The sequence below is a fragment of the Cydia amplana genome, chromosome 14 (assembly GCF_948474715.1).
Source record: "Cydia amplana chromosome 14, ilCydAmpl1.1, whole genome shotgun sequence".
Taxonomy (NCBI): domain Eukaryota; kingdom Metazoa; phylum Arthropoda; class Insecta; order Lepidoptera; family Tortricidae; genus Cydia; species Cydia amplana.
The window spans coordinates 2,797,743-2,820,560 of record NC_086082.1 but is presented as its reverse complement, the minus strand read 5'-3'; the positions used below and the strand labels follow the sequence as shown (position 1 = coordinate 2,820,560).

The window sequence follows — 22,818 nt, the reverse complement described above, 5'->3', positions numbered from 1 at the left end:
TTGAATTTAATGTTGGAGTTTGAACAACATTTATTCAGACTTTTGACATAAATAACAAATATGGTTTTATGAATTGCTTAGGTGAATGACCTACGGCAAAATCTAAAAATCGGACAAGTGCGAATAGGCCTCGCCCACTGAGGGTTTCGTACTTTTTAGTATTTGTTGTTATCTGTGAAAATTTCAATTTTCTAGCTATCACGGATACAGCCTTATGACAGAAGGATGGACAGTGGAGTCTTAGTACCTAATAGGGTCCCGTTTTTACCCTTTGGGTACGGAACCCTAAAAAATATGGTATGGATTTAGATTTTACAGGTAGGTATTTTTATTTAACAGGAATATGATTATAAAATTAAATAATCCACGACCTACATCAAGGTTTTTTTGATATTTGCGAAATTATAGGTAAGTAAGTACTTACTTTACTTACCAAGTCATGTTGCTACCTTTACTTCTACAAGTTACATACCTACCAATACCAATAAGTTAAAATTAGCATAGTTATTATCTTTCGAGATACCTTTAGTATGTTAGCTGTCACATAAAGTTAAATAGCGCAGCTAAAATACGGCGCGTGTCAGCTGCCCACGGGAAAACGGTTACAAGTATAAATCGCAAAAAATAACCGGTCGCAGTTACTCGTCGGAATGCGGCCGGAGGATGCCCTGTAGCCCATCCTTGCTTTCTACGGTTTATGGGTTACCAGCACGGATTAACATGGTAGTGCATGACCGGACCGCTATCCCATTCAAACGGAGCCTCCAGTTTTTTCCGTGGGATGTTGACATTTTGGATAATATTGCACATAAATTACTGTAGGTATATTGTTGATCATTTTATGAGCGATAAAGAAATTTCATACTCTCTTACAGTAATTTAATCGAATAAAATCAAACGAAGGTGCTTAGCTGAGATTTATATAGGTACATATGTACTTCAAATTGCGGAAATAGTTATTTGTACAACAAGAGATCAAAGTTTGATATATCTTCGAGTGCTTATTTTGAGTCCCGTGCAAGCGAAAGATTCTATAGTAGATTCACGAGCGTAGCGAGTGAATCTAATTTAGAATCTTGAGCGTAGTAAGGGACTCAAAAGCGCACGAGATGTAAATAACTTTGATCTCGTGTAGTTCATAAAACTTTTCACCTCAGCAGTAAGAACATTTAGACAACCCGAAAAATGTAATCCTTCTTCATCACTTACCTATTTGGTCATGTTTCTTAAGATATACTAACAATTAAGTATAATTACCGCAATCAAACACAAAAACAAACAAACAAACGTAGTAAATTTCAGTAAAATAGGTAATATATGAAAACAACGACCATCAATTGATTGACATTTGAATCGGCAACTTTTTTTTTGTAAAAAAAAACATTGTAAGATACGGTCCGAATTACGGATACTTACTATTTGTAAACTATTGTAGAGATTATTAAAAGTATAATTATTTATTTTACGTGATATACTGTGTATTTTTTGAGTTCATTATTTTAATCGTACAATAAATTACGTAAAATATAGTGTTTTTATCAGTTTTTATCAAATCTGAAACTTTATTTTCATTAATTACATATTAAGAATTCATACTTGTATGTGTTTTGGAACGATGCGTTCTGACGGTTTTCGGGGGTCTATTATAAACCGTCAATATACCATTGAATGTCGTTTGAAATTTTTTTTGTCTCTTTCTTTTTGCTAACGACGTGAAAGGGACAGAGATAATAAAATCCAAGTATTTCGAACTTGTATTAGACCCCGCATGTTGAAATGACATTTGAATATTAAGGTCACTTGAATGTCATTTTGTCTCACTCAGTGAGCAAAATGCGATTTTGCTCACTGTTTTTAAGTAGCAAAGTACCCTTGTTCGAGCTGCTGAGGTGAAAAATGTTTTCTACAATGTTAGGCGGTTCGATTCCCGATTTGAATAACTACATTTTTGTTTCTATTTAAAAATAAAAAATAATGTTTCATTTTACTTATATATAGTAAAATATAATGAGATAACTTAAGGTTTTAAGGTTCTTTCCCTCTAGGCACATGAATTCTTTCTACACTGTATATTATTAATTACCTATTATCTTCATGTAATTAGTGGATTGCCATTATACATTTCTACAAATGATAAAATTATGTAATAAAAACGAACAGTGGCCCGTTTCTCAAAAGCTTGTAACTTGTAATACAAGCGGATGTCACTTTTTGACAGCTTTTGTTAGAAAGTGACTTCCACTTGTATTACAAGTTACAAGCTTTTGAGAAACGGGCTCCAGGAGTCATAAAAAGGGTTGGCAAAATATAAAGGAAATATGAATAATAAACGCCGATTATTATTATTATACAGCTGATAAGTACCTATTTATTAGTGTAATAAGCAAAAAACCCATTTGAATAAATGCTAACCAACTTATTTGCTATTCATTACGCCATCTCGAGAACGCCAATTTCTCTGCGAAAAATATATTGAATAAAGAATGAAATCGGTCTTATGAATACGCTAAGGGAGATTCTGTTTCTTACCTAATTCAAGTCAAATTCAGTCTAATTCAATCCTGGACATATCTCAATAATATATTAAACAAATCCACTTAGTTACTAATTGTAAGATTGAAAATATGACCTTGAAATTCTTAAAATGCTTTACAGCTCTACTAAGAAAGACAAAATTGATAATTTCATCGACTAAACAGCGATTGATTTTAGTTTTAGCAATCAAAAGCAAATGGTTTTTTCCTACGATTGAAAATTAAAGAAATATATGCTCGTGGACGGAATAGTCCCTATAATGGAATTATCCACCTTGACCATACACGAATAGGCTATGATAGACGGACGGACAGACAGACAGGTTCCGTTTCTTCCTTTTGAGGTACGGAACCCTAAAAATGGGGCTTGCGCACGTAAATTGGATATACAGGGTGTCCCAAGAAGTAGTGATATGCTGAAGCTGGGAGGTAGAGGACCTAGAGGGCTATCTGAATCACCCCCATGTATGTTCCGCGATTTTTCGTATTTTCGGAGTTATGATTTTTTTTAATTTTTCACCTATCGCCGAGTACGATGAGATTTTTATTTATGGTGACGTGAATTATTGCGGTCTTGGAGGATACAACTAAACGTAGTAGCCATTAACAGGCTTTCCCCTCTGTCGAAAATAGGCGGCCAACGGTCATACACAATGTATGGACTAACGTTTATCTGACATGGCTATTTTTACGTTACGCATACATTTGACGTTCCCCTCCCCCGCAAAAATCGGCAGACTGTTTTGTACAGAAAATTACAGATATGGCGTCTCCGTTTGATTATATCCTCCAAGATTGCGGTAGATGCTTGATTTTTTTTGTGTGCTACGCTGATAGATAGGCCAATTCAGTATGGTAACATTTACTATCGTTAGATCTCTGAATGGATTTAAAAAAAAATTAATGCCAAGAAAGATAAAATTACCCAGTATGTTTTATTTTTCTAAGCGCCCTTGAAGTTGTGAACATACTGGGTAATTTTATCTTTCTTGGCATTAATTTTTTAATGCGGTAAAAGGTTATATGGCTGGCGTTCACTTTGCGGCCTGTTTACACTTTATTAGTATTTATTGCGTCAGTAACATAGGCGGGAACCGGAAAAACATTTCCGCGCTATGTTATAAGTACTTACTACCATTTTGGATTAGGTAGTTAAAGCATTATATTAGGCCAGAGAAAGTGATTTAAATCCAGCGGCGCCAAAACTGGCCAAAAAAGATAAAATAAAACCGAACGTACACTTTTTAAATACCTTTTGTATTTTTTTTTATTTTCGTCGGCCGTCGGATCGTAAAGATGATAAATTTTATTTGTAGCTACAATATTCGTTACGGTTTTTCCTGTTTAGAAACCTCCAAATCGCCAAATTTTTATACAAAGTAAGAGACTTTAGTTTTAGAGGATATACCCAAAAAGTTTATGTTTGTATTGATTCTGTAGAGCGGTCACCACGACACAGCCTAGTGTTCCACTGAGCTAGTTATGTAATTTTATCTTTTTTCTTTTAATAAACGAATTTTTATTCATTGTTTTTCCTACTTACAAGTTTTTTTTTGTGAAATGTTTGTATTTTGTATGGGTCAAATCTTGCAAGTTAAATTTGACCCACTTCCCGGTTTTCGATGAAGCCGTAAATTTGCATAGGAAAAAGTAGTTTTTTTTTTCTATGGGGCAAGTTGTCTAAGTCGGCCAACCCTCCATACCAAAACTTTCTCTCCAAAGGTCAAAAAAAGTTCGCGTCAAAAAATATTTCTTCTGCTTTTTCCAAATCAGTGAGAACACGATTCCGAATATGCTTAAACGGATCCCCACTATTTTTTGTTACATAAGTATATATATCTATGATCAAATACATATTCCCATGCTTCTAAAATCCAAAAATTTGTATCCCATAAAGGTTATTTAAAGTACAAAAAGTTTTTCCTTAAATGTTAAAAACGAGCTAATATTAATTAATAATGTAAAATTGTTACTTTAGTTGACAATTCTCTTTTAGGGTAAAACAAAGGTAACTTAATTGCATTTTAGAAAACGAAGCTTTTAGGTTTGTAGCCTTTGCCACGGTCAGCAAATTATGTAGCATTTAGTTTGCTAATTAAGGTTGTAAGAGGTTTTCTAAATCTCAAAGTAGGAATAAACATGAAAACATTTTCACGACTTTCTATGCTCTTTGTTTTATGCTACATCCAAATAGAATATAAAGGTATTTTTATAATTTAGCCAAATAAATTAAATAAAACCTAAATCAACACGATGAGTAAATAGGTATATATGTGTATATAAAATTAATTTTTTTTCATTGACGCGTATATCAGGACTGATTACGGACAATAAAAATGGGGCATGAATGGGGCACAGCGGTGTGACACCGCTACAACGCAATTGGTTGATGAGTTCGCATCACGCGCGCGATTGGTCGCAACTAGTTGCGTTAGACTGCACGATTGGATCGAATTCGTGAGTGACACCGCTGAAGTAGTACCATTATTAGTGCCCGTAAGGCCCATGTTTTTTTTACTCAGTATTTCTCAAAATCGTTATATGTATATCTATGGCCCGCTTTGACTGTCAGTAATTAATATAGAACAGACCAAACCGCGAAAATAAGCGATCCAAGCTAAACTATTAGTTTGTCAGCCAGCACACTGTATGCTCGATTCTCAATCCAGTAAACAGATTAGCAATTTGCTAGCTCGCAGGGTTACCAGCTTAAACATTATAATTCCATTTAAATTCCTATTAATAGTAGCATCGACTTGTTCGACTGCACAAAATCAACCTTAAAAAATCGTGTTCGATCACTGTTACTGAAATCAAAAAGAGCGACAACTTGAATAAATATAACTAGGTAAGTAAATCATACACCTCATTCGTCTCACATCATACACACTATCACAGACACATACACACATACACAAACACAATCACACAAAGTAAACACACACACACACACACACACACGTTACGCAAGCCCACACCTACTTTGTATATATATATTTTTTTCTCTCCCTTCATTTTTCCTAAAGATGTTTATATTATTGCCACTTGTTATTGCATGTTAGCTGTATTATTGTGGACATCTGTTACTGGCTTTGTTTTCTGTTCATTGTGCTATGTATCATGTACTTTTTGTATTGCTGTTGATGCCCCAAATAAATAAAAAATAATAATAATAATAATATCAAATCAAATCGTCCTTGTAAATCGTAGATACCTAATGTTTAAGACACTTTGAACTAAGTATACATGCGACGCCACAAATAGATACACAAATACATACAGGGTAATTTGAACGTACCTACCTACACTGACAACAGAATCGTTCTGATCTGAATGATGTAAATTAGTTATCGCGAGTCTCGCTCTCGGCAATACATGTACGGACACATACGAGCGAAATGCACGATACTTTTATGCGAATTATATTATTTAGATGTCATTCTGATATCGTTGTACGTTCGAATTAACCTGATAGTATATTTTCAATTCTCATGCTCTGAAAAACTACCTCGGCAGGAATGAGTGCCTTTCGTCCTTTGGTTAACAATCTACTATTACAAGTCAAAGGATGAAAAGAGAAAAGCCGGACAAAACGGCCGCAGGTCAACCATGATACAGTCAGACCGAGTTAGAGTTAACGAACGTGTCAACGAATGCAGGGTTAATTGACTTTAGATTGGAAAACTCATGTTTGTTTACTTTGGTTTGTGGTTTACTAATAACGTTAATGTTCTATGCTGAATACGAGTATGTAGGTACTTTATATAATCGCTGCAGTAGGAAATGCGGCGGCGAACGTCACTCATTTTTTTAGATAGAGTTTCTTTTCGTTTCTCTGCGAACCATTTTCATCTTGGCTAAGCCCCCATGTTTAAGTTATATTATAATACAATACCTATTTGAGTTTCGTGCTCCCGTTGTAGCCTTTTATGCAAAAGGCGCATACATCTAGGCTCTAGGCACCGTATCGGGCTCGTATGCCCTGAGCCAACCCATTCGGGCACAGATTAAATTAGGTACCCTGCAAGAATACGCCACTCTGAATACTTAATTACTTAGGTCTACTTGCACCATACCATTAACCTGGGTTAATCTGTCAGCTCCCACGGCTCATATATGAGCCAGAACGCTTATGGTGACGTCATATCGTGGGATTCGACAGGTTAACCGGTTAAACCTGGAATTACCATAGCTACAAGTATAATTTGACACTGGATAAACGGTTTAACCGCTTAACCCCAGGTTAGTGGAATGGTGCAAGTGGGCCTGCAGCGACGAAAAATGAGTATTGACCTACACGTAAAGTACGTAAACGCCTGTTACAATTTAATACAATACAATACAAATAATCTTTATTCAACACCTCATTACAGAAAACAATACAAAGAATATACAGAAAAGAAGTAGTTAAACAACACGCGGTCTTATCGCTAAAAAGCGACCTCTTCCAGATTACACAATCACAATCCAATGTGCCAATTGAAACAAATAATGTTAGTACATTTTTGTTTTCGTTTGGCGTGTATTGTTATCTTGACTAGGCCCCCAGTTGTCTCGATACTAATCTCCTGCCAGTTATAGGCTTGGAGATTGCGCACTTACTTGATCCGACTCTAACTACTACTCTAAAGGTAGTGGCCTAGTGGCATACCTACCCCGCCCCCGGTTCGGTATGCTCCGAATTTAGAGCGTGATGAATTTATCAACTCACTTTATTCTATTTAAGAATAAGAATACATTTAACTAAGAAATACAGTAGCATGCACAAAAGGTGGTAAGCCCCAAGCTAGGCTGAGCCTGTATTTGGGTACTCACAAAAAAGAGTAACTAACAGATGGGACATTGGATAAACTAAACCTAGACTAGGTACCTAGACTTATATAGACCGGGATATGAACCGTGTTTACCTTTTGCATTGTTTTCGAGCTCCCGATATTTTGACGCAGTTACATGCATATATCTGTTCTCGGTTGGTTGGTTGGTAGTGAAACTAACCGTGAATCATTCAAAACTGTTAAACTAGTGACTATTAGTGTGAGAGTGGGTGATAAGGTGTAAGAGTAATGCTTGTAGGGTGTGTGTGTATGTGTGTGTGTGTGTGTGTGAAAGTAGGTGTTTAAGTGGCATATCTACTGAAACATTATGTAATCTAGTATCTAGTATGTCGTGAGCCAAGCGCCCCAGGCGAGCCTGGGTACATACCGAGGTATGTTCCGAGTTTACAGCGTTATGGATTTATCAAGTCACTTTATTCTTATTTACTCCGCTTTTAAAGGCGAAATAAGTCATTTTTTGCAAACTAAAATAGAGTGGAAACTTATTTCTTCATTACTGTGTTTTTTATCAATATTTATTTTAAAAACTTAGTTGCTTAAATCAAAATAGGTTATAAGACAGAAAATGGCTTGTGAAATTCTTTGGTGATACATACAGCTTGGCAAAAAAGAATACAAATTAAAAAATGACAACACTGTAGTGTCGTCCCGTTTTCTTATATAAATTTGTTTGAAAGGGACGACACTACAATGTTGCAACTTTTTAATTTCTACTCTTTTTTGCCAAGCTGTACCTACTCGCGGAGCCCAAGACCTCGGGGGTGTTAAGTGTTGTTGTTGGAAAGAAATAAACGTGTTTTTAAAATGTAATTCCTGACAAAAGGGAGACGGAGGAAAATGAGGACTACGTGTGTATCGAGAAGCGAAGCGGTCGCCCACTATCCTCTCAATGCAAGTTTACGTACAGATGTAGTGCATTTATTTTCCTTCGTATTTTCACGGAAACGTACGAACGTGTGTTGCTATTTCAATTTCAGTCAGTCGCGGTACAAAAAGTACTTAGGTTGATTGAAGTAGCATGACAAATAAGAACGTTTCCGTGAAAATACGATGGAAAACAATTATAATTGCATAAATATATAAAGCATAAATGCTCTACATCTGTACAGTATTTTTCCTCCATGACTCCATCAATACGTTTTTGTTACCACTTTGATACGTTAAAAGCGAATAAGCCACCATTTTACCCATTTCCGCAGAAGCACCGAGCTTATCTTATGCTAATTCTAGAATATCTACCAACTTGATTTTCATTTAACAAACTTGTAAAAATAAACCGTATTGTGTATATTTAAGGTTCATTTTATTTCAATTTGGTTTGTTGTTGGAATTTTCCGTGCAATATGCATCAGTGCATGTTTTAGCAATATCAAAGATAAGTTAATAATATAGACTAGCATTGGTTACGTATACAAAACGTTATAACAAACAATGTAAGTGTTTTTTTGGGTACTCTCAAGTCTGATTCTGATTCTGCTCTGTTTTCATATAAATATCCTCCTGATATCCCAGCCATACAAATGGTTAATCCATAATTTGCTAGTGATATTTGAACCTGTAGTGTAGGAAATAAAGTTGATTTGGTTTTGTTTCAAAATAGCACGAAAGGTGCTTCCTTTCGATTCCTTATACAACTCTGTTCCAGTTGAAAATGACTCAAATTTCATTGAACTGAAGGACCTACTGTAGTAGTAGTAGTAGCAGTAGTAAAGAGTTTATTGCACAAAACAAGTACATAACACAGAAATAATACAGTAAATGTGTACAAAGGCGAACTTATCCCATTAAGGGATCTCTTCCAGCTAACCTTTAAGTAACTGAGAGAGATACATACTGTAATTAGGATCATGAGTACTACGAGGTTATGGGTGCACAGAAGAACTTACGCTACTGCTAGCTTTACCAAGGTTTTTTGCTTACGGTTTCGAAGCTACCCCAACGCACTTTATTGTTAGACTGTCCTTATAAATAACTCGTCTCTGGTAATATTGGTGAAGAATTTACATTTCGCGGTGCCGTTATCACCTAGGGGAAAGTTTTATTTGCGAAAACCGCTGGTAAATTGCGAACTTCCGATTGAATTCAGAATAACGCGAATATGTATCTTTTATGAAGTGCAGAGAGAATTTTGTTGGTGCTGAACATTTCAATATTGGTTTTCAACATTGTACTTTACTGCCAACAGATAAGAGCTAGTCTCAAAAAACTGTCTCCTAGCTTAGTCGGCAGTGACCCAGTCGGAAGCAGGGTCCGGGTTCGAATCCCGGTAAGCCCTTACGAAGAACACACATAATATGCCCATATTATGTGTGTACGAGGGGCGTTCAATATATAATGAGAATGAGATGCAAACTCTTTAAATATTAGGAAAGTAAATACTGGCCGGTAAAGCTAATCTACCTAGCTGATTGCCATGAAAAAAAAAACGAACTGTTTTTTGTTTAAAAAAAAAATACGGCGATTTCTTTGCGATGCTGTTGAGTACGTTAGCGAAAATGGAGAAAATTGAACTGCGCGCCGTTATTAAATACTTGTGTTTGAAAATTTTTTCTACGGACCAAGTCAATTTAGATTTACGGGACACTTTAAGGTCTAATGCTCTTCCATATTCGACAGTTACACGTTGGTGCGCCGAATTTAGACGTGGAAGAACATCGACCATGGATGACCCCCGCTCCGGACGCCCTACTACAGCAGTAACTGAAGAAATTGTGAAAAAAGTCGAAAACTTAGTTTTGGCGGATCATCGTGTCACGGTTCGTTTTATTGCTGAAAATGTAAAGATTTCAACGGGGAGCGTGCATAATATTTTACATGAACGCTTGGGTATGAAAAAGGTATCAGCGCGTTGGGTACCCAGAATGCTTACTGACACGCATAAACAAACTAGAGTCGAGATTTGTCAAGAAGCTTTGGACCTGATACAGCAAGACCGGGAACTTTTTTTGGCGCGATTTATAACAATGGACGAAACATGGCTCCATCATTACGACCCTGAAACGAAACTGCAGTCTATGACATGGAAAAGGCCATCATCTCCAACTCCGAAGAAATTCAAGGTGGGCCCATCTGCCGATAAGGTCATGGGCTCTGTTTTTTGGGATGGTAAAGGGGTCGTAGTGATTGAGTATCTCGAGCATGGAGCCACTATTACGGGCTCTTTATATGCCAAACAAATAGCAACATTGCGCAATGAGATCCGTGAAAAACGGCGAGGTAAACTCTCGAAAATTCTGTTGTTCCATCAGGACAATGCACCGGCACACAAGTCCGCCGTTGCAATGGCTGCAATACGTGATGCTGGGTTCGATATCCTTAAGCGTCCTCCGTATTCACCAGACCTCGCCCCTAGTGATTTCTACCTATTTCCGAGATTGAAGAAATACCTAAGAGGCAAGAAATTTGAAGACGACGACGCGGTAGTCGCTGCAGTACAAGATTTTTTAAGTACTCAAGATAAAACCTTTTTTAGAATAGGAATATTAAGTTTAGAAAAAAGATATACTAAGTGTATTATGCTAAAAGGTGACTATGTCGAAAAATAAAATAACATTTAATAAAAGTTGTATATAACATACTCATTCTCACTTTTTATTGAACGCCCCTCGTATTGTGTGTTATGGATGTTGTTTGGTCGATCTGTGTCAGACTGTTCCGAAACAATTATTTATTTACTCGTAGATATTCATAAAAAAAAAACAATTTAGAGAGCACCAAAACCTTTCTAGTAAGTTTTCTGTACTATCCTTTATTACTAGATCTGGGAATCTGGCAGCTGTTCATTGAAGGTCGGAGTGACAACCAGCAAAACTTTTCGTTTAGGATAAAGCAATGCCAAAGTACGTGAAAAGTGTCAAAGTTGTCTTATTAATAGAAAGCGGCAGGCCTAGCACAGGAGCGACGACAGCCAGACGCGATCGTATCTAGTATAATAAGAATACTTATTACAGCAATATGATTATCCAGTTTTCGTTGTTCATGAATTTGTTAACACTTAACACGTTCACTGTCCCAACTGTCAGCTTTCAACCGTAATTTGTAATAGAGGCTTGCCGTGACCCATATGTGGGGGCACGGGAAATTAAAACATTAAACGTGTAAGTCATTTTTCGGGGGTCAGCTCTTGGTCTACAAAACAGAATATTTGATAGCCTGTAATTTTGTATGCTTGTGCTATGCAGACCGAATGTAATTGGAGAAATATGCTCTATAAATTGAAAATTGTAGGCTATCTGGAAAACTTGATACCTACACGGGTAGCCTTTGTGTAGTTCGGATTCGCGATGTGTTTATATGTAGGAATATATGCATATTGAAAATATTAACTGAGATACTAAGTAGAACTGTTTTTGAGTTGTACACAGATTGGGTTTTCTCATTAATAGTCTTTTTTGTTTTTTTCTCTTCCAGGTGGCCTCTTCACTCTCGGCAAGGTTCTCAACTTCTTTCCAGTGGGCGGCGAGCGCGAATGTCAACCGACAGGCTACAAGACTGCCCGCGCCGGCATCTGCCTGAATCCGTACGACTGCCGTCAGCGGGACGGACAGAGCGCCGGCGACTGCGCGCACGGACTGGGAGTTTGTTGCGTGTGTAAGTATATATCACACTACAAGACTGCCCGCGCCGGCATCTGCCTGAATCCGTACGACTGCCGTCAGCGGGACGGACAGAGCGCCGGCGACTGCGCGCACGGACTGGGAGTTTGTTGCGTGTGTAAGTATATATCACACTACAAGACTGCCCGCGCCGGCATCTGCCTGAACCCGTACGACTGTCGTCAGAGGGACGGACAGAGCGCCGGCGACTGCGCGCACGGACTGGGAGTTTGTTGCGTGTGTAAGTATATATCACACTACAAGACTGCTCGCGCCGGCATCTGCCTGAACCCGTATGTCATACTACAAGACGGCCCGCTTTTTTTTACTTAATACATACATACAAATACAAAACTATTTACTTAATACATACATAACTATAATCACGCCTATTTGCCGGAGGGGTAGGCAGAGATAATAATTAATTTGAATGATATGCAGTACTTATTACTATAACTACAATATGTGGTAAAGTCGAAGCGTCTCGCGCACCATCTAACAGGGAAATGATCCGTGGACATAAATACCTACACCTGTAAGTGATTATTACGAAGTTCCCTTTGTTTTGAAGTAAAACAAGAATAAATAAACATTTACCCGTCAGAAACTTAAACAAATGTTGACAACTTTAAGAAAGTTAATACTTATTACTCGTTACATACAGAATTTACGGTCAGTCTCCCCTACTACCCTACATTGTACGCACTGTACGAGTATTGACGCACCGTTCGGATTTATACTACAGCGGCATGATTGCTGCAATATTACTGCGCAACATTATTGCAGGAAATTTAAAAAGGGTCATCATCATCAAGACCTCCGCCAAGGATCTCCACAACGAACGGTCCATCTAGTCTGGGGCCTTCCCAAGCTGCGTCTTTCGGTACGTGGTCGCCACTCGAGAACCTTTTTGCCCCATCGGCCATCGATTTTGCGAGCAATGTGGCCCGCCCACTGCCACTTAAGGTCTGGCAATTCTCTGAGCTATGTCGATGACAACGTTGGTAAAAAGGGTAACTTATATATGTCGGCGACGGATGGTCCCGATGGCGGTGGGCGCGTGGGGGTAGTACCTAGATGTATTACTTCACAACCAAAATAGTAGGTATGCTACCTACGCATGAAATAAACATTCGGACTCATTAACCATACTAGTGCCTACTATTATTTCAGTACTAAATAATAAAAATAACTAAACGATCTTACGATGGAATCGGAATTCAATAAAAATAAAAAGATCACATGAAATCGTTCAAATCTTTATTTAAGTCAAACTAAACCGGTTCCAACCCTACACCTCTGACCCGAGAAGATTTAACCCGGCAACAAACTCGGCGGGACACATCTTTTCAAAACAACACATAGTTTCTTTATTTTACAAAAGTAAGCTTATAATGGCACATAAGAAATCAAAATAACACTTGGAATAAAACACTTAGCTAAACGGTTAAAGAACGTGAGCGTTAGCTTTCAGAATAATCCTTCAGGTGTAAGCCTTCAGGAACGTAGCGAATTAGGCACGAGCTTGGCTAACGTCCGATCTCTAGCGCGGTCCGATCAAGAAGAAGGAAGCCAGTTCCAGCGGCGGAGCCAACCGCTCCCGCCTCCAATTCAAGTTGGTAAACCTGCCTGACCAGTCTACCAACATAACGACAAAAATGCCTGCTCGTGCCTACGTTCACTCAAGATACTCCTCTTGACGTTCCAAAGCCTTCTACCTGTCATTTTAGTTCATTAATACGCCAATAGATGGTGGCGTTATTCACTACGCAACTTTATTATTTAGTTACAAGCAAATACTACGTAGCCAAACATTGCTAATCGATTTTATACAGGCGTCTAACTATGAACTGTAAGAACTGTAATGCTGCAATACGTCTTTCTGGTGTCTCGCTCCGACACGGCCGTCCTGCGCTACACACGTCCTCGTGTGTGGATGTATGCATTTGATTCTGTAACAAAATATACAGCACAGTATCTCATCGTTCGGTCATTCCTGACCCACAATTTGGGTCTCACTCAAATTACTATTAAAATCAAGCTTTGTTATCAATCAAACCAGAAAAAATAATTGGTCAAAATTACTTTAACAATCCTCAATTCTCTAGTCAAAAATAGTCCATCGAGCAACGACTAAATAAAAATACTCGTCAGTAATCATCGCCGCTATCTAACGGATACACTCCAATAATCATCGCCTCCATCTGGCGGATACTCTCAAATTTATGTGAAAACAGAACAATCCCAAACATCAAAAACACAAATCACAACAGCTCTAATTCATTGCTCGACAGTATCACTAGTATCACTACTATTGTCGTCAAACTCGTCAATATCAATTTACGGGGAAATTATCTGGCATAAAAAAAAAATTGGTCATATGTGATCTAAATTTTTGTAAGACATCTTAAAATAAATAAGATTCTGAATTGATAGTTCCAATTGTACTCATATGAACACAGTACATAAACGGGAATTCATTTTTAACAAAACAACACCAGTCCTTCGGTGCATTGACAGTCCTTCGGCAGATACCAGACCCTCGTCAGAAGTAACCATCTCAGCCGCGTAAGTGCTACTCCTCGCAAAGAGCATTCTGCACATAAAAAGCAGACCACGTGCACCTCTTACATGCTCCGGCACTTCTGATGCGGTCACTAAACAATACCCAGTCCATCGAAAGCAAAACACTAGTGCCCAGTCCATCGGGCGTACTTTCAGTCCATCGAAAGCAAAACAGTATTGCCCAGTCCATCGGGCATGCCTTCAGTCCATCGAAAGCATGACAGTATTGCCCAGTCCATCGGGCGTGCCTTCAGTCTATTGAAAGCAAAACAGTAGTGCCCAGTCCATCGGGCATAATTTCAGTCCTACGAAAGTACAAGCTTTCAGTCCGTCGAAAGCAAAACAATGTTAACAGTGAATTCCAAAAAAAAGAAAATAAAAACAGGTCTTTAAATCATGTTACTCAGAACCATTGGTACTATCAGCGTCAACAAATCAACTGAAACTGAACATTACTGATCAAAATCACTAAAGATAGCTTTCTTCTTTAGCTTTAACAACAGAAACTCGCTCAAGACTTCTATGCAGAAGTAAAACATCTCAAAATAATCCCAACGAAATGGGAACTGCTCACCAGCTTAATAAAGTATGATGCACGCGACCAAGTCAAAGGTGGTGGTGGTGAGGTCCAACCCAAGCACGGAGGCTGATCCTTTCCGCTTGCCGTTGCCGTTGCTGCGGCAGATTGCGAGAGACACGATGTGGTTCAACATAGCTGGCTGTTACTGAAATCATCATTTGCACGGTATTAGGTTTATCATGTATGCAGGCTAAACTCAAAAGGTTTATGAAATGCAAGGTAGCAGACACAAAAAAAACATGTTTCCAATGTATACGGGACTTCAAAAATCTCAGAATAAAATTTAAACTTTAATGAGTGCGTTTTATTTCTTTCTATGAACAAACAAACACGTGTTCCAAAAATAAGTAACAAGGTAAAATGGGCCAATACGAAAAGTGACAGCTTATTAGTTACGTTCGACTGTTATGCTTCGCCATTACACTCAAAATAAAATTCACTAATAAACAATTAGAACGAAACCTGTCCTTTTATTTCCAAATCTCCAGCACAGAAGATACTGCACAGCTGCTTCTGTGTCACGGGCGTAATGGTATGATGTCTGCAAGTTCGCTCGGCTCTGGCTGCAGGACACTGTAACATTAATTTTCATATGCGTAGCTCATGTTTCCATATTATGCACGATTTGTGATCTATCACGGCATACAGGCGGCGGTTACAGGGTAAAGATTACATAATCCTTGCATTGGCAAATCAGCAGGGTCAATTTCTAACGGTGCATTGTATTTTCATGAAAAAAAATATTTTTTGAGGGTTGATGCACAAGTGAACGATGAAATAATATCACGTCGCGACAGCCAATATTTGATTTTAATTAACAATATGGTTTTCACATCAAAATAACTTAAGATCACTTAGATCTAAATAGATTTTAAAAATTAATTGTATTTTCATGAAAAATCGATTATTGAGGGTAGATTCACAAGTGAGCGATGAAATAATATCACGTCGTGATAGCTAATACTTGGTTTTAATTAACAGTATGGATTTCAAATCAAAATAACTCAAGATCGCTTCAATTTAAATGGATTACAAAAATTAATTATAAAGAAACGTGGCGATACCAGAGATGACGTCACGTCACTACCACTCTGTTCGACAGCCCCAATCATAATTCACAATGATTCACACCAAATAACATAATGAACTGCACTCACCTTTCAATGAAGGTTAGACACGTGAGCTTACCATTTACCACGTGTCCAGATTATGGAATGTAGGTCACCAGAAATACACCACGCTCCCAGGTGGCTGTGTAAGCAATACATGAAACTCCGCATCCATCCCACTTGCTGATGTCGGCGACGGATGGTCCCGATGGCGGTGGGCGCGTGGGGGTAGTACCTAGATGTATTACTTCACAACCAAAATAGTAGGTATGCTACCTACGCATGAAATAAACATTCGGACTCATTAACCATACTAGTGCCTACTATTATTTCAGTACTAAATAATAAAAATAACTAAACGATCTTACGATGGAATCGGAATTCAATAAAAATAAAAAGATCACATGAAATCGTTCAAATCTTTATTTAAGTCAAACTAAACCGGTTCCAACCCTACACCTCTGACCCGAGAAGATTTAACCCGGCAACAAACTCGGCGGGACACATCTTTTCAAAACAACACATAGTTTCTTTATTTTACAAAAGTAAGCTTATAATGGCACATAAGAAATCAAAATAACACTTGGAATAAAACACTTAGCTACGCTTGCGCTACGCTTAGCGTGCTTGTTAGACGGATGTAGAACCGCACGCAATTTTGCTTCTAACGATATATTGTTTAAGATTTTGCGTTTGTACATAGCTAAGTGTAAATGATGCATTGTTTGCTAAAATTACGTTTTCTGTGTCGATTAAATGGATAGCTCGTAGGTAGGTATTTAAGACATTTTGTTTCGACTTTCGAGAAAATGAGTCCTACAGGTCAACATATAGAAAGCATCACGTGAATTTCACGTGATCGCCGATCACCCGTCATAGAAGACGAAGTGGCTTGGCTCGGGCCCGGACTGTTTTAGCGGGAGTCATCCTTTAACCTTTTAACCGCCATAGAATACGTCATCGAGCGTGCTCGTGTCGCCGGGGGGTACGAAGTTACACACGAAGTTTTGTCTTATTTATCAGACAGCGGCGAAATGAGCCCGATTTTGTATGTCTTTTCGCGGTAGAACCTCTGTGTGCTTTAAACGAGCAAAGCGAGCTAACGATTTCCATGAAATATGCTATATGGGGGTTTTCAGGGGCGAAAACGCGCATTTTTGAGTTTTTATATGTTTTCCGAGATATTGGGAATTTAATCACGAGGAGTCCACATTCAAGACTCAGGAGTAAGTATAACTTTAGTGGAACTGTTCCAAATTAAATCGAGATATTCCCGATTCAGCAAAACCTTGTCAGGATAAGATCAAATCTCAATCAGCAGAACACTCCTCCCACTTTACATACCCCCCCCCCCATTGTTTTCTCGTTGCGTTTGTATTCAAAGTTGGAAGCGACAGCGATCGGATTTAAATGGAGTTTCTACTACGTGAGTCGCTTCGGAATACCTATGAATGTTGCCTTTTACTACCATCGCCCACACTGTTAACTGACTGTTCATAAACCTTATTACAAGAGGCATAAGGTCCACCGATGGACAGTTAAGAGTGTTGCTGTTTGTTTTCTTGAGCATAATAACATTTTGAACTTTTTAAAGGCATCTGGCCCCGTAGACAACATGCCAATCGCTAACGCTCCGTAGTGAACGAAACGCAACTGTCACTGTCACACTAATATGCAAGAGTGATAGAGAGACACAAAGCGATTCGATAGCTGCGACAAGCGATTGTCACCATGGCTAGGCCGCCTGATTATCTCATTTTCACTAGCAGCCAAACCCCGTTCAATGTTGCTGATCATTGAAAATAAGGGTTGGCAGAAAAATAAGTAATAAGTAAGGAAATGTTTGCTTGTAAATCTGCGAAAAAATATGGAACGAGTCTTGCAACAAATCAATTTATGTCAACCCTCTTGGATTTTTTACACACTTTTATTTAGCTTCACTGGGTTTAAACTAAGTAAGTTATATGTGTGCTTCAAGTCTTGTCCTTTACTAAAATTTGAACCACTTTCCGGTATTTCATTCAGCTGAAATTTGCACTATCGTAATTCCGATGGCAATGCAATAATATGCTAACATGGAGCTGATCTGATGATGCAGTCGGAAGGTAATCGAAGGAACTCCTCGACGGAGTAACAAAAACACAACGAGTTTAGGCTCTTTAGAAGGGCCTCGAGAAGTACTTGATAGACATGCGAATGAGTAGAAGTACAGTCAGCAATAAAAGTGTGTGTCACAAAAGCTAATTGTTTTATACCTTTTAACTCGCTTCAACCTATGCCTACAGGGCATTTTCACGATCTGACATAAAACCACACATCTGTCCAATTGTGCCGCAAACGTGCATAGACTATCTTAATATTATTAGTATTATTACTATCTCTGTGTATGCGACTATGTGATGGAACGTTATTGGATATTTTATTGGTAAATTTCTTTGATGTGAACACGTCTTAAGTCTAGGCCAATATTTATACAATACTAGGACGTATGCCTATTAATGTTAGTAGTAAAATCGAATGGACACTTCAACCGAGCCCAATGAAATACGAACTAGGTTGGGCTCAAAAGTAAGTAACTATATACAGAACTCAGATCTAGGGTATACAAGATTCCCTGTCAAATATCATTCATCATCATCATATCACCCAGAAGACGTCCACTGCTGGACATAGGCCTCCCCCAAAGAGTGCCACAATGACCGGTCTTGCGCCACCCGCATCCAGCGGACTCGCGCGACCTTTACCAGGTCATCAGTCCACCTTGTGGGGTCTACCGTGGGTCTACCCATGCTGCGCCTTCCGGTACGAGGTCGCCACTCGAGAACCTTTCCGCCAACGGCCATATCGACCAAAATCTGAATAATGTCAAATGTTCATTACGATGGAGTAAGTATAGGTATTTAATCCAGAAATAAATATGATGATGTCAGTTATTTGCTCTTGTAACAGCATAGGTACCGTATTTTCTGAATACTGCTTTTTCTATTTTACTTACTATTACATTTTGATTTTGTGTACCGCTAGCGGCTGTTAGCGGCCGCTGTGAAGCACGTTCACGTTTTTTATTTGTAGTCCTTTGTGTGCCTCTTTCGCACTCATGAAATGTTAATTTCACTTCAATATATTTAAGCGAACGCGTATTCTAGGTCTGTAGTACAGAATTACAGAATTTATCGACATCATTTAATGCGTGACATGTCTCGTGTCGTTCTGAGATCGATATTATCATACAATGTAAGTATATGACTGTAATTTATCTACTATGTAGAGAGTAGCAGATTAGATACAATGTAGCTACAGAGTTTTAGACGGAACGAAACTCAACTTTGATAATAATGAGATGCACTTAGGAATAATATTGGTGGAAACAAAACTTTCTAGTCACTCTTATGAAGTGTTCGGCGTTCAGGGGTTACAATGATAACACAAGAGTCGAGTAAAAATACTGAATATATTGGTAGAAAGCGCTGGCCTTATATACTAAGGTTTTAACAGGTTTAATCGAGTGGAAGTTATGGCAATGGTCATTAACCATTGTATAGCAAATTACAGTAAGTCAAGGTTTATGGCATCGTTAACTTAATGTTCTGTAAAATAGTAAAATACATATATGGGAGATAGGTATCAAGTATCAGCTGATAGCAGCTGTGTATGAACTGTGACTACACTACACTCACTAGTAGTAGTACAGTCGCCATCAGATATAGGTATCGGAGCGGCCAAAATGCTCACAAATATCTGAACTCTCGACTCCGGGATACTAGCCTGCCGCCCGACCAACTAAGCTACTGAGACCGATGAGACTTACCCCTTAACAATGAATATTTCCACCATATCCTTCATATGCGCTTGAAAGCGAATATTTCCATCACAAAGGATGACTCACACTAGACCGGGCCGTGCCCAGGCTGAGGTGTCCGACATCTCATTTTCTATGACGGCTGGTCGGTGATCACGTGGTGCTTCCATAGAAAACGAAGCGCCGGAAGCTCCGGCCCGGCCCCGGCCCTGTCTTACGTGAATCATCCCTAATGCGCCTTCGAGCACAGAACCCATCACTCTAAAAAATGAAGACCAACTAAGAGCAGTTTTCTCTTAGTTGACGTTAAGTTAATTATAACAATAACGATCTTATATAAATCAAAGAAAGCTGATTTCTTAAAACAATAAGTGTATCTGTGATTGAACTAATAAAGTAGGTATGTTATTAATCCTAACAATTGTATACTTTGCATCTATCATTAACTTGTTGGCATAATTATGTAACGTAGGTTGATTCAATCCTTAACAAATTAATTAAAACAGATAAATATGTTAATAGTTATGAACATTTTAATAGTTTATGTGATTATTTTGTCTTTGTTGATTTACATAAGACTTGGTATTTTAATCAACTAAACATATAATATTTAGAACAACGAAGATAAAACATTCAATCCCATTATGATCAAGTTATTGTATTAATTACGAAACTAATATTCCATTCTACTAAGAATTATTTGTTAAATCGATTTTCTTCATAATTAAATTAAATAATCAGGTAATCCGTTCAATCAAGAGATAAGTAGGGGGGCGCCGGTGCACCCGCGTTCCTCCCCGCCCGCGCCCCTGTGGCGTCTGAGACCGTGCGATGCGAGCGGGGACTAGCTAGTCTCAGCCTCAACGTTCAGTATTCAACTACTTAGCCATTCAAGTACGCGTCAACGAAATAAACTTAACTTGTGCATTTATTTCACGGCAAGCCCGGAACAGTGAACGTGTTACCTTTGCTTTGTGTACCTAATGTATAATAGTGTATGTGCAACATGGAGGAAGTGCTAATCTAACCTAACCCCTTAACTGATAGCAGTTCAAATGCGTTACGCATACCACCCGGCGCGGGGACGGGCCGGGATGGTTATGTGGGAATCCCTGTTGTGGGCTAATGAGACCCCAGGTCCACCCAGTAAAACCCCTCTGTTGGCCGCCTTTAAGGCTTTAAGGCGAGGCACGGGAAACGATCGGGACCATGCTTCCGAAACCCCGCCAGTGGCTGTCCGAACTGCGGACTCGACTTCGGAGGAACTGTTTCCCTTTACTTCTCTATGAGTGCGCCATTTTTTGCGCATTGGCCATCCCAGGGACCCTCGTGTAGGCGACAGACGTCCCCGAGCCTGCCGCCAACGGGTACCCATAAGGGGGAAATCGACGGTTGTACGCCAAACGGTCATTATATTTGTAGCCCGTTTTAAATGTTAATTATAATATATATGTAAAACGTTTAGTTTTCTAAATGTTTAGATGAATAAATAACATCTTATTATATATATTTTTTGTTTTATTCATTTACCCCCTTTTCATAAAACTTTACTTTGTTAAATTTGAATCTCAATTGTTTAATCAGTTCAACTATGAAGCTTGTCTAGTACAATATACCATTCTTCTTCAATTGTACTATGACTCTTTGTCTCATTTACTAAGACATTTCTTTCAGATCTCTACTTTTTATGCGCACCGTGCTGAATAATGCTGATCCTCGTACTCATATTATACTCAAGGTCTTAAATACTAAGATATACATTTATTTCAGATCTTTTTGGCGATCGACCTAGACCGGTTTAGCTTTACAAACACGGGAGGAGGCGTGCTCGTGAAACCGGTCTAGGTCGATCGCCAAAAAGATCTGAAATAAATGTACATCTTAGCATTTAAGACCTTGAGTATAATATGAGTACGAGGATCAGCATTATTCAGCACGGTGCGCATAAAAAGTAGAGATCTGAAAGAAATGTCTTAGTAAATAAGACAAAGAGTCATAGTACAATTGAAGAAGATTGGTATATTGTACTAGACAAGCTTCATAGTTGAACTGATTAAACAATTGAGATTCAAATTTAACAATTTCTTAGTTCAGGCTAATAAGATGCATAAGTCGGTGCAATCATGTTCTTAGTTAAACTTTAAGGGTCAAATAGTTGATACAGTAATTCTTCATGTTAACATTGATTTACATCTTAGTTGAAATGATTAAACAATTGAGATTCAAATTTAACAATATCTTAGTTCAGGATAATAAGGTGCATTAGTCGATGTAATCAAGTTGTTAGTTGAACTTATTTGGGTCAAATAGTTAATACGGTAATTCTTCATGTTAATATTGACCTACATCTTAGTTAAACTGACTTGTTTGTATTAGTTGGTACAGTAACATATCATGATAATAATTATCAAGCCCTTAGTTGATCTTGCTAGGATCAATTAGTTAGCATAATTATTTTTCGTGTAAATATTGAACAAGATCTTAATTGGTTCAGTTACATAGATATAGTAATAGCAATCAGAATTACCTTATTTGATGTGTCTAAGTTCTTGTTAGGCTCGTATGGAATCAAGATGCTTGATTACGACTATCAAGATATTGATAGGGCCAACCAAATTTTTTTTAGAGTGCAATAGACGGCGCGCGAACTCGTATACGATTTTAGTTTCATTGCGGACCATTGAGGTTACGTCAATTCAGCCGACCGATCAAATGACGCAATGTAATGAAACTCGCATGCGAGTTTTCGCACGGTCTGAATGAGCCCTAAGGCGAGTTCGAGCGAGTCTCTCCAGGGACGA

General features: G+C 38.3%; 1 protein-coding gene across 1 annotated transcript in view; it reads left to right on the top strand.

Moving 5' to 3' along the window:
* Positions 1 to 22,818, top strand: part of LOC134653946 (uncharacterized) — a 68,356-nt gene that overhangs the window by 27,940 nt on the left and 17,598 nt on the right. The window contains exon 2 of the mRNA XM_063509316.1: positions 11,780 to 12,205. Coding sequence (XP_063365386.1) covers positions 11,780 to 12,205 — 426 coding nt within the window. The remainder of the gene's footprint in view (positions 1 to 11,779; positions 12,206 to 22,818) is intronic.